Source organism: Staurois parvus, unplaced genomic scaffold (assembly GCF_062004578.1).
Source record: "Staurois parvus isolate SC_StPar_1 unplaced genomic scaffold, SC_StPar_1.0 ptg000282l, whole genome shotgun sequence".
Classification (NCBI taxonomy): domain Eukaryota; kingdom Metazoa; phylum Chordata; class Amphibia; order Anura; family Ranidae; genus Staurois; species Staurois parvus.
In genome coordinates, this window is record NW_028318078.1 from 15,947,141 (window position 1) to 15,960,000 (window position 12,860).

General features: G+C 38.9%; 1 protein-coding gene across 3 annotated transcripts in view; it reads right to left on the reverse strand.

The window, feature by feature from the left end:
- SUN2 (Sad1 and UNC84 domain containing 2) overlaps positions 1–12,860 on the reverse strand; it is a 90,597-nt gene that overhangs the window by 22,194 nt on the left and 55,543 nt on the right. For all 3 annotated transcript variants that reach the window (XM_089681990.1, XM_089681989.1, XM_089681988.1), the window contains 6 exons: positions 8,559–8,701; positions 5,919–6,128; positions 5,749–5,826; positions 5,469–5,512; positions 1,706–1,871; positions 573–791 (listed from right to left, as the gene is read on the reverse strand). In XM_089681990.1, the coding sequence (XP_089538116.1) occupies positions 573–791; positions 1,706–1,871; positions 5,469–5,512; positions 5,749–5,826; positions 5,919–6,128; positions 8,559–8,701 (860 nt within the window). The remainder of the gene's footprint in view (positions 1–572; positions 792–1,705; positions 1,872–5,468; positions 5,513–5,748; positions 5,827–5,918; positions 6,129–8,558; positions 8,702–12,860) is intronic.

Here is a 12,860-nt window from a genome sequence, read left to right on the forward strand (position 1 = left end):
CTTAACACAATAAATGTTAACATACTTGTTGAAACACACGACAACAATGTGAATCCAGCCTAAAGTTCTTAGAACATCATCCTATTTTAATCATTATTCAACTACAACTGCCACAAATAAGCAGATCTGGATTTTTCACATCTCTCTTGGCACCAGGTAACCGAAGGTTCAAAAATTGTGTCTGTACATGGCACACTCTCTCCACCTGGAAGTTATTCAGCTTACAAAGTGGAGATGGTCCATGCCTAGGCTGATTATTAGCAAATAAAGTCAAATCTCTTACTCTCTGCCAGTCAACAGGCAATTACAACCTGAACCATATTTAAAAAGCTTGGCACTGGCTATCTCTCCCTTACAAAAAAAAAAAAAAAAAAAAAAAAAAAAAAAAAAACAGGTTACCTTTGTGGAAATCTGCAAAGAGCAGATACAAATGAAGTGCAAATTTTAGTAGCCTGGCTTGGATAAAGAATTTACCAATGTATGGCTACATAAAAGACTGTCCTTCAAGGCAGTACAACTTTGATTTGGCAGTAAGAAAAAGATTTCAGAGGTGCTGCAGTGAGATCTCTTACCTCTCGTGAAACTCCAGAAAGTCCGCTTGCCTGTATCTGCTCGCCTATGGCTATTTGAGCCTGAGATCTGTGTAGTTTCTTGTCTGCAGCAACAGCAGCAAGGATTTTTTTTTCCAAATCCACTAAAGGTTTCTGCAGCTCTTCCTGGCGGAGGAATACATTCGAGAGTGACTCTGATTCCAAGTTACTCAGGAGCCAGGTTGGGAAGAGAGTTTGAACCTAATAGAACACACATGTAGACACATCAAGAGCTAAATAATAATGGACATGTACATAATAATAAATTATCAACTGATCATACATTAATCATGTGAAATAGAACTTCAGTAAAAGACTGGTTGGCACAACAAATTAAAAAAAACAGTTTGGCTGAATTTTACTGGTTTTTCCACTTGGACTGATCATCTCTTCTAAAAAAAAAAAAAAAAAAAAAAAAAGGTTGTGAAGCAATGAAGGGCATGCAGATGTCTCATCATCCACTGCACAAAGTTAACATAGGCTAGATAGAAAAAAGGACAAATACAGTAATCCAAGAAAGTGAAATTAAAACCTAAATACAGTCATTTAAAAAAAAATTACTAAGTATTGTGGAGGGTTAATAGTACCCCCAACATCCTAACTCCATCCTCCACTGCTATTGTTGATCTACTCTGCCTTTAATCGGAGTAGTGGTGTAATTTTTTATCCAGGAACAAATGAAGAAAGAGAAAACTAAAAACAGGTGATCATAATGATTAGCATAAAAGCAAAACATTAGTAATCCTATGTACCAGAGTATGCAGATTTATATAAACATGTCCACTAATAGACAAACGGTAAGGTATGCATGAACATTTATCACAGGCATAATTAAGCAGTTCAAGACGCATGGATTATGTGCAAACTGCAGTAATACAAAGCTGAACAGAATCACTTTTTTTGTTTATTATATTCAGATTAGCCGAGTTTTCTAATGGGTTGCTAAGGGTTACTGCAGACAGAGAAAATATATATATTACTATGGATATAACATTTTCAGTTACTAATAATCATTGCATGTCTATATGCAGGTAGTTTTAATAATGTATCCAGTCAGTGGTGTGCTCATGAATAACTTTTTAAAAAAATGACAAATGGAAAAACAGAAAAATCACCTCATCCCTGACTCCTTTTATCTGGCCAGGAATGGCTGCCATTTGCTGAGAAACGTCACCCTGGGTCTTTCTAACAGCTTCCAACTCTTCCTGAAGATGTAGAAGTTTTGTCTCCAGTTTTCCTAAATCTTGCAGGAAATTCTCCCTAAAACTGTCCTGATGTGGGCTGTAAACAAAAGACAAAATTAAACATCCATCCTATAAGAAATACCAAGACTAGCAAATGTGTGCCCATTTGTTCATCGGGATGAATAATGAAGTGCATGCTGTTGGTGTTGTCCAGTGCGAAAGCTGCACTGTTTGGTGTCAATGAGTGCCAAAATACACGAAGCTGCAGCGCTGGCAAGTGAAATAGTGCACATCATGGTGGTGCTGGAGGATGCAAAATGTATGTCATTCTGGTATCAATTACAAAAGTGTGCATTGCATTATTATCGAGTCCAAAAGGGCACACCATAGCCGTGTTGTCTAGTGCAGACGTACGTGCTGGTGTGATTTCAGCAACTGAAAAATAAAAATTTAAACTTAACCACTCACATTTCCATACCCCCAAAATAGTGCATGTTCTTTTCAATGATACAGATCCACCACATGCACGTGTTTAATAGTGTCACTCCATGCACCTTACCAGATTGGTGGAAAGTGATTTGAAAGGCACCAATCTGGTAAGGTGCATGGAGCCACGACTGAACATCTGCATGCAGTGGATCTGTATCATTGAAAGGGATATGCACTATTTTGGGGGTATGGAAATGTGAGGTTTTATTTTCATGCATTGTTTTATAAGCAATATCATACTATATTAGCCGCTCCCGCGCCACCCTATAGCAGAAATACTGCTACACGGAGGCCAGGGGGTGCAAAATCACTCACACACGATTTTGCAGTTCCGGGTAGGGGGCCCTACCCGCGCCGCCATTCACCGAGTCCTGCTCGGTGATTCCCTGCCAGCACCCGGCGATGTCCAAGGATTTACGACGGGGGAGAGACCTGTATGTAAACAATACAGATCTCTCCCCTGTCAGCTCCTGCACATTGCTTTGTATGGCTCTGCACAGCAGAGCCATACAAAGCAGTGTGCTTACAGTGTAAAGCACACACAGCCCACATAGTAAAATAGCACAAAGTTAACCCTTTGATCAACCCACATGCTAACCCCTTCCTGCCCAGTGCCATTAGTACAGTGTCAGTGCTTTTTATTAGCACTGATCACTGTGTTGGTGTCACTGGGGATGTCAGTGACACCAAGACAGTCCCCCCCCAGTGTCAGAATGGCCACCACAGTCCTGCTATAAATTGCTGATCGCCGCCATTACTAGTAAAAATAAAAATCCCAGTATATACACCGCCATTTGTAAACCCTATAACTTTCACGTAAACCAATTAATTTACATGTATTGGGATTTTTCTTAGCAAAGACATGTAGCAGAATACATTTTGGCCTAAATTTATGACGAAATTTGATTTTTAAAATTTTTTTTACTGATCATGCTTAATGGCAAAAAGTAAAAAAATATAGTTTTTTTTTCAAAATTGTCTTCTTTTTTTTATTGGGCAAAAAATAAAAAAATGCAGAGGTGATCAAATACCACCGAAAGAAAGCTCTATTTGTGGGAAAAAAAGACATACATTTGGGTGCAGCGTTGCATGACCGCACAATTGTCAGTTAAAGTAACACAGTGCCGTATCGCAAAAAATGGCCTAGTCAGTAAATCCTCTGGAGGGCAAGTGGTTAGTCTTTGTTTTTTAGGGGACCATTCGCACAGGTCACGCTGGTAAAGAGCAGGAAGAAGGTGGAATGGTTTATTAAAAGCACAGTTTATTGGAAGTTTGGTAAGGAGCTTTGAGTGTCTTTGGTGAGGTGATACACTTGGTGGATCCTTCAATGGGTCTTAATGGGAACGCACAGTTACTATATTATAATGTGAGTGGCTTTCTATCTTAGAGAGATTTTTAGAAACAGTATTGTCCTATATTGGTATTTTGTATTTTGGGTGAAATCGCGTGGATCTTGATGTGAGACGACCACTGAAGTACCAGACACAAGGAGACACAGCTGAAGTGAATCTGAGAATAATTGATTGGATATACACCAAGTATATCAAGGGTAAGGGTAGATATTGAAGAAGAACACTGGATAACAATACACATATGGTTATTTATTATACATGTGAGCACATTGGACAGGATTTGAAGCATGGTGTATTGAGCATACTACACTAGATTATTTTTTTGGAGATCACTGTATAGGAAGATTGGATTCATAGAAAGAAGCTGATGGAAGTATGAAATCTGACCTTTGGTTATACAGAGATAAAACTGGACGTATTATTTTGAGAGCACTGGTCATTTATATCATTACCATTTCTGTTCTGTGAGGGGAACAGATTGACTCCAGCTGCTAAGGGAAGGATCATCATGTACTATATTTTTTTTGTACAAAAAAAAAAAAAAAAAGGGGGGGGGGGGGTTCCAGCGCACTGTTTAAAAATATTTATTACATGTTATATAATGATGACAGGTGCAGAAAAGTGCACCACTCTGTTGGCGAGTGCAGAAAGCGTGCTGTTGTGAGAATGACAAATGCAGAAGTGTGTTTAGGTGCAATGTTAGCTAGTACAGAGGTACAGTTTTGGCTAGTGCAGCAAATGCAAAAAAGTGCTTGGAGGTGTGGTGTCAGCAAGTGCACATAGCTGCTTTGCTGGCAACTGCAAATCAGTGTCGGCAAGTGCAAAAAAGGGTGTAGGTGAGAAAAAAAAAAAAAAAAAGCGTACACAGTGCATTTGCAAGTGAAGTGCGCAGCAAAACAGAAAGCAAGGTGTCAGGTGCTGTGGTGGTGAGCAAGGTTTTGCACTGATGATCAGTGGGGTCTTGCATGACAGAAGTAGGGAACCAACCAAGAAGAATGTGGTCACAGCATGTGGGGAAGGACTGGTGTGGCCTGTGGGCAGGGCCTAATAGCATGCAGGCGGAGTCTGTAGCCAGGCGGAGTCTGGTGGTGTAGGAATGGGCCTGGTGCCCTCAGTTCACTGATGTGGACTGATTACTCTGCTGCACACTTTGTATGGACATATGCAGGTTAGACTGCTCCCTGATTATTGTAACAAAAACCAACAGAACCCCTTCACGTGCAGATGCTTTATCTGAGCACTCTGGTCACTATAGGGCTGCTAAGAGTTCCAAGACCCTGGGTTTTCATTTTATTCATTTATAGGGATTCTGTTCACTTTCACCCCAGTGGTGTCTTACATTATATACAATCTGGTGCAGCTAAAAGCACTTCCAGGCAGGTGATACTTATTGAGTAAACAATGGAAATAGGCAGACACTTATTACTTCTTTAAGTGATGCCCGTGCAATGACAACTTTAACCTATAATAGTAATGTTTCCAGTTATCTACTGTTGCCATATACATGTTGACAGAAAGGACCATTTCAAAAGCACTGTGAACACTGAAAAATTTTATACACAGCTACCTAAAGGCAATCACAAACAAGATGATGTATGAAGAACAAACATATTAAATTGTCACTTCTGCTTGGGAGCAGAATATATATTATATAGGTTGAATAAGGCACATGGCCTGCCTATTTCTATGTATGTAAGTCATTGAAATAAGAAATTAAACTAATAAAGAAATATGAAATTATAGTGTGTACAATTTATTAGACAAAACAACAGATATGGCTATTATGCTGCACCACAGATACAAAGAATACCACCATCTGCTGACGTACTGTATGTGTAACATTCTTTATTTACCTTTTAACCTCTGTCCTGAGCTGCAAAATCTGGTCTTCTACATCCTGTGGGAAGAAATGACAATCTGTTTTCAGTGACAAAACATTTTTATATCACCACAACGGTCCATCTCAGATGGATTCAGTCCAATCCTGACCTGAAATTGTCACATACCGATTTCAGTACTGCCATACTTACTGGATCTTATTTTTCCATGTTTTTTCAGCAGTACATTATACCAAAATACGAGGACACAGCCTTTTTTTAATTTTCCAGTGTTCACCTCGTATATTCTTCTCACCTTAGAGTTTTGATGCATTTTTTGAAGAATGCCCTGGAGATGATCTTGTTGCTCCTGTTTCAGTCCTATCAGTGCATTCTACAATAATGAAATGCATAGGTACAGTTAAATGGCATTATTTAGACATCATTCTATGCATGTAAATCAGTACAAATTCACATTTATCATACCTCTGTCTTCTCTATGCTTTCTTGCATAATCTGTTGTCTTAAAGCCAAATCTTTGGAGCTGGACAAGTCTTTGAAAATCTGAAGAACCTCTTCTCGTTTCATTCCAGTGTCTGCGGTGGGGGCGGATTTCATAGTTCTTAACAATCTTTGCTCATCCTCTAGGATTTGAAAACTTTTCTCTAGAGACTCTATGCGTGACATTAATTCAGGCTTTTAAAAGAAATATGAGTAAAAATGTTTTAAAATAATAGTTGTTTGGAAAATAATCATTCATTACCCATTAGTTACCATAAAGAAAAATATTTTCCTGACTGGCACATTTGACTGACAAAAGCTTTGGCCATACTTCTCTTTTAAAGGATAAGTTCATTTCTGGGAACATGTTACATGTTCTACCCATTTTTAGGGTATAACAGGGTGTAACATGTTCCAGATCCTGCAGCCGCTCCCCAAACTCCGTGACAGCAGTATCTGTTGTCACTATTTGAAAAGAGCATGGCATTTGCGGCTGTCGGCTTGTAGTTTTCAATGAACTATCAGGGTGTGGTTCTCAAGGTAGTTCACCGATTCTTCCTGTCATTGTGTAACTGCCTGTTCGTACAAGCAGAGGTACCAGCAGACAGCTTACACAGACAGTCTGCAGGAGTCCTGCACTGCACCCGTGATCTGTTGAACGCAGGCACAATGCTCTACAGACTCCTAGTAAAAAAATTAAAAATGCAAATTTTTTTACCTGTAAAAAAGATGTGCATTTATAAATTTTCCAAAGGTGAACTCATCCTTTAAATTTAAATCAGTACTGTATATTTGTCCTAGACATATTAGAGTGGTTGCCTGGTCTGGCTGTTTATGCTCAGATAGGAGAATGTTAGTATATTTGTAGGCCCCTGCACAACAATGGCTGATAATTTTTGCACAAGCATACTTGTTGGCTAGGTACTTTTCTGACTGTTCATTCTGTCTCCCCTGAGATAGGCCACCATTCAGTGTTCCCTGTTCTTTTCTCCACAGGCAAAAACATGCTAGTTCTAATAAAGATATATTTCAGCAGCTAACTTGCACATGCATTGCCCCTGCTTTTCAATGTCAATGGGCAGAAGAATTCAGGTAGGCAGTCTGTGCTGTAAAATTACCAGAGTTCATCTAAACAAAAAGTTTTAACTTGGATGGATAGACATTTAGGCCTCACGCACACTTGAGCTTGAAAATTCTCTACAGTAATGTGATAGATAGATATATATATATATATATACATACACACACACTTTCTTTTTTTCTGCCTCTAAATGCCCCTCCATGCTCAAGCGGAACTTCACTCTCTCAATCAACACTGACTATTTTTAATCCTTATGGTACTCACATTAGTAAATAGATAGGAAAGTATATCATATTTATTTGTTTTAAACTTTTGTTTACATTTGATTTTTTATTTTTTCGTTTACATTTCTTCAGTTACTTCCTGGTTCCAAATGATGTCATACATCCCAAGAGTCTTCATGAAGGGAGTGAGGGTTCTCAGCTCAGCTTATGCCTGAGGTAAGGGCAGATGGATTCCAGTAAGTAAATGATACATGAATCATCATACAGAGGACCCTTGAAGTGGGACTGTGGCTTACGCATGTATTTGCAAATGTGTGCAAACAAAACCCTCTGTTTTTAACACAAACTGTTAAGACAGGGCCAAATTGGTTGTTTCGCCAGCTGGCTGGTGAGTGTTGCTGGGAAATTATTTGTTTGTTTGCGATATGCATTGCTCTTCCATGTGCACCTTACTGCAAAGGCTGGCTATAGGTTGGGACAGTTGCCATTTTTTTTGTAGTTGGCGAATTTGGATGCACTTGATGCCTTTGCAGTCATTTTGGTATAGCTGGGCATCACGTGCGTCCCTGTACCTTTAAGGAGAGCTGGGCTCCTCCAGGCACACATGTCCGTAATATATCTATTGATGCATGGGCTCCTACTATGGAGGCTTGGGAAATTTTAGTTATGCCCACAGTATACAGAGGACCCTTGATTTGGGACTGTGCAAAAGTGTGCAAACAAAACCCTCTGTTTTTAACACAAACTGTTAAGACCGGGCCAAATTGGTTGTTTCACAGGCTGGTTGGTAAGTGTTGCTGGGAAATCCTTTGTTTGCAGTGTGCATTGCCCTTCCATGTGCACCTTACTGCCAATCATCTGCCCTTACTAAAGATAACCACTACCAGAAATGCTAGAGGGTGTTTTTCAAAATGATTTCTCACCAAAATAAAGCATGGAGACATGGATGAATGGCTCAGTTTGCTTTGAATATTAAAAAAAGAATTAAATAGTATTTTTAGTTTGCATTTACAGGTGTTTAGAGGCAGTGGTGTTTCCAGGAAGAAAAAAAAAATCACTTGTGTGTTCAGGAGAGGAGCATTTTGCCTGAACAAACGTTTGACTTGCCCATTTGTAAGCACTAGATGTGTTTAGTGGCTGAGCTAATAAATAACATTCTAGCCAATAAAATAAACACCCAAGTGTTTGATGTGCGCCTTTTGAAGCTGCTTTTCTCCTACCAGGACAAAAGTGTTTACAAAAGCTCCAGGTATACATGAGGCCTTACTGACAAATGATAAAAAAAAAAAAAATACTAACAAAGACTGGTGTGGTACAAACCTGTAATTGTAGAGGCTGTACTTTGGGTCCTGGACTGTCTCCTCTCAAAGCACTGTCTTTTGCAGTTTTTTGTGAGCCAGAAAATGCAGCCATTGGAACAGATAACAAACCACGAAGTCCAAATGGGTAGAAATGCCATAATCCTGATAAGAGAATATATTAAATAAAAAAACTCCTCTTAAACCACCCAAAGGAACAGTGATGCAGATAAACTTATACATTTTAAATTTGGTTCACCTACCTGAGCATGGCTATCTTACTTTTTTGGGGTAGGCTAGTTTTTGCCAAATATGTTTATAATGAGTCAACATTATAAAAACTGGAATACTTATTAATTGTTATATTCATATGTATTAATTAAATAAGCTTCAGTTACATATTGAATATCAAATACACAAAATACAGCGCAGAAAACAAATCATTAACAAATCAGTGCTAACATAATCCACTTTTCAAATCAACATGCATATCAAAATGACAAAAGAATCCACTGAGAAAAAATAATTGAGAAAAATCAACAAATACAAAAAGCAATACAAAGTCCATTGGAGTGTTATCTAAAAAGTTTCCTCCACCAAGTATTTCTTCCCAGGTGTTTTAGTTAGTTATATCAAAAAGTGCTCCCTCCACCACAATCAAGGGTTGCACTTACCAGACCCATATGCCTATCTAAGAACAGATTAGGCAAACAAGGCTCATGTCAGGTACTTAGGCTGTTATTCACCACTTCCTCTGCTCTCCCTTCACAAATCCTTCAGATGGATACATAAAAAGAGCACAGGAGAACTCCAATAGTTTGATAACTTCTGGATGATTTTATTAAAGGCACTAAAAAAACCTACTCACATAGACTGCAAGTAAACAGGCGTAACAGAACAATATTTCGTGTGGAGAGAACATGCAACAGCAGGATGCAGCAATCAGCCAGCCACTCAAATCTTTGGACTGCTCACAATCCTTCTCTGCTCAAGAGACAAGGATCGAAAGCTCTTACCAGCACCAGGCTCTACTCCACTGGGACTGGATCTTGATTTATTTTGTCTAGAAAGCAAAAGAAGTCCAGACAAGACTACTTCAAGAGACACAGATCAGAGGGCATTCATCTCTGCTGTGAATAAGACTTGTGCTGGTTCATGAGTATCAATCCTTGCTAGAGTGGTATTGAAAATTCTTTAAAATACTCTACAGTTGCCCTATCAGTTTTACTGGGCTGGGAAGTGGGCCACCCCCTCTGGCCACCAATCCCAGACTCTTCCGTTCCACCAGGGAGCACAGGACCACTGTAAGCAGTCGGGTTGGCTGAGCACAGAGGAGAAGAGGGCACATCCATTTCTTCCCCTCCTCTGTGATGAATGAGCCCGGAAGAGAAAAGGATTTCATCACTTCCAGTTCTTTGTTTACGGACAATTGCTTGCCAGGCAAGCATCAAATCTCAATATGCCAGATGCTTTGGAGGGCAGAGAAAGGATGAGGAGTCTTCTATACAGAGAACCTGTCACTGTCCCAGCTTTTACAACGGATGTTGTACAGTGTAAAAAAAATAAATAAATAATTAAAAAAAAAAAAAATGTAAAGCTCCCCGTCTCCATGCACAAATGCAAACATGCATACGGGCCCCGCATTCATTTGTATACGATGATTGCGTCACACATATGAGGTATCACCACGAAAGTCAGAGTGAGAGCAATAGTTCTAGTGCCAGAGCTCATGTTTAACGCAAAACTGGTAACCTGCAAAGGCTTATAAAGCATCACCTATAGAGACTTTTAGGTACCATAGTCTGTTGCCATTTCATGGGTGTGCAAAATTTTAAATCTGGACATTTTTGGTATCTATTTACTTGACATCTTTTGTATTATACCAAAAAAAAAAATTAGCATTTTATACTGTTAGTATGCACTAAAATGCATTTAAGTGTTTTTTTTCCTGAAAATTTGTGGAAATATGCAACATAAAATAAACAAAAAAAAAAAATTCAACCACCATATTATTCTCCAGAGCTTTTGTCTTAAGAAAATATATAACATTTGGGAGTTCTAAGTAGTTTTCTAGCAAAAAAAAGCTGATTTTTACGTATGTGTGAATATTTTAAAAATTTTCCCTGGGCATCAAGTGGTTAAAAGACAGCCGGTTCAAAATAAATGCAGCCCTCTGGTCAGCAAAAAGGAAAGGGGCTTGAGGCCCACTTAAGATTTCTCTGTGTTCAACAAGTATACTGCATCTGTTACAAACGTAGTGACCAAAATGCCAGACACGATGACAGCATGTAAAGTGGTTTCAAACTTTAGACATGAAATCTGAACAAAGCATGTATTTCTACAGTGTTTACTTTCCTCTCTCCAAAGCACTAAGTATCATTTCAGTCTGCTACCCTGTTCCTCTGTTATCAGCACGATAAGTCTTGGATTTTGCAAAAGCGTTTGACTCAGTTCCCCAAACATGGCTAATGTGTAAGGCAATGTCTTCAGGCTTGGAAAAATCGGTTTGTAAATGGACAGAAAACTGGCTAAAAGATCGTATTCAGAGAATAGTGGTTAATTATTCATACTCTGAATGGTCTAGGGTTATCAGTGGTGTACCCCAGGGTTCAGTGTTGGGACCCTTACTTTTTAATATATTTATAAACGATATAGGGTCTCGCGTTATAAGTACCAATTCAGTCTTTGCAGAGGACACCAAGCTGTGCAGTGGAATAACGTCCTTACAGGAGGTCTCCAATTTCCAAGCCGACCTCAATGCACTAATTGGGCAACTACAGGTGAAACTCGAAAAATTAGAATATCGTGCAAAGGTTCATTTATTTCAGTAATGCAACTTAAAAGGTGAAACTAATATAGGAGATAGACTCATTACATGCAAAGCAAGATAGTTCAAGCCGTGATTTGTCATAATTGTGATGATTATGGCTTACAGCTCATGAAAACCCCAAATCCACAATCTCAGAAAATTTGAATATTGTGAAAAGGTGCAATATTCTCAGCTCAAAGTGTCCTACTCTAATCAGCTAATTAAGCCATAACACCTGCAAAGGGTTCCTAAGCCTTTAAATGGTCTCTCAGTCTGGTTCAGTAGGAATCACAATCATGGTAAAGACTGCTGACCTGACAGTTGTGCAGAAAACCATCACTGACACCCTCCATAAGGAGGGAAAGCCTCAAAAGGTAATTGCAAAAGAAGTTGGATGTTCCCAAAGTGCTGTATTAAAGCACATTAATAGAAAACTCGCCTGACCTGAACCCCATAGAGAATCTATGGAGCATTGCCAAGAGAAAGATGAGAGACATGAGACCGAACAATGCAGAAGAGCTGAAGGCCGCTATTGAAGCATCCTGGTCTTCCATAACACCTCAGCAGTGCCACAGGCTGATAGCTTCCATGCCACGCCGCATTGAGGCAGTAATTGCTGCAAAAGGGGCCCAAACCAAGTACTGAGTACATATGCATGCTTATACTTTTCAGAGGTCCAATATTGTTCTATGTACAATCCTTGTTTTATTGATTGTATGTAATATTCTAATATTCTAATTCTGAGATTGTGGATTTGGGGTTTTCATGAGCTGTAAGCCATAATCATCACAATTATGACAAATCACGGCTTGAACTATCTTGCTTTGCATGTAATGAGTATCTCATATATTAGTTTCACCTTTTAAGCTGCATTACTGAAATAAATGAACTTTTGCACAATATTCTAATATGTCAAGTTTCACCTGTATGTTGCAATTGAGGTTTAATGTTGATAAATGTAAAATTAGGCACTTGGGGGCCAAGAATATGCAACATACATACTAGGGGGAGTACAACTGGGGGAATCAATGGTCATAAGCTTAACAATAACATGCAATGCCAAGCTGCAATTTCCAAAATGAGCAAAATCGTCTCTTGTATTAAAAAAAGGTATAGACTCCAGAGAGAAAAAGATATAATTTTACCCCTGTAGAAATCATTAGTAAGACCTCATATGAAATACACAATTCAGTTTTGGGCACCAATTCACAAAAAGGATATTGGTGAACTAGAGAAAATGCAATGAAGGGCAACCAAACTGATGAGAGGCATTGAGGAGCTCAGCTACACTGCTCAAAAAAATTAAAGGGACACTTTTTAATCAGCGTATAGCATCAAGTTAATGAAACTCCTGGGATATCGATCTGGTCAGTTAAGTAGCAGAGAGGGTTATTAATCAGTTTCAGCTGCTTTGGTGTTAATGAAATTAATAACAAATGCACTAGGTGGACAACGAGAGGACCCCCCAAAACAGGAATGGTTTTACAGGTGGAGGAGATTGACATTTTTTTCCCC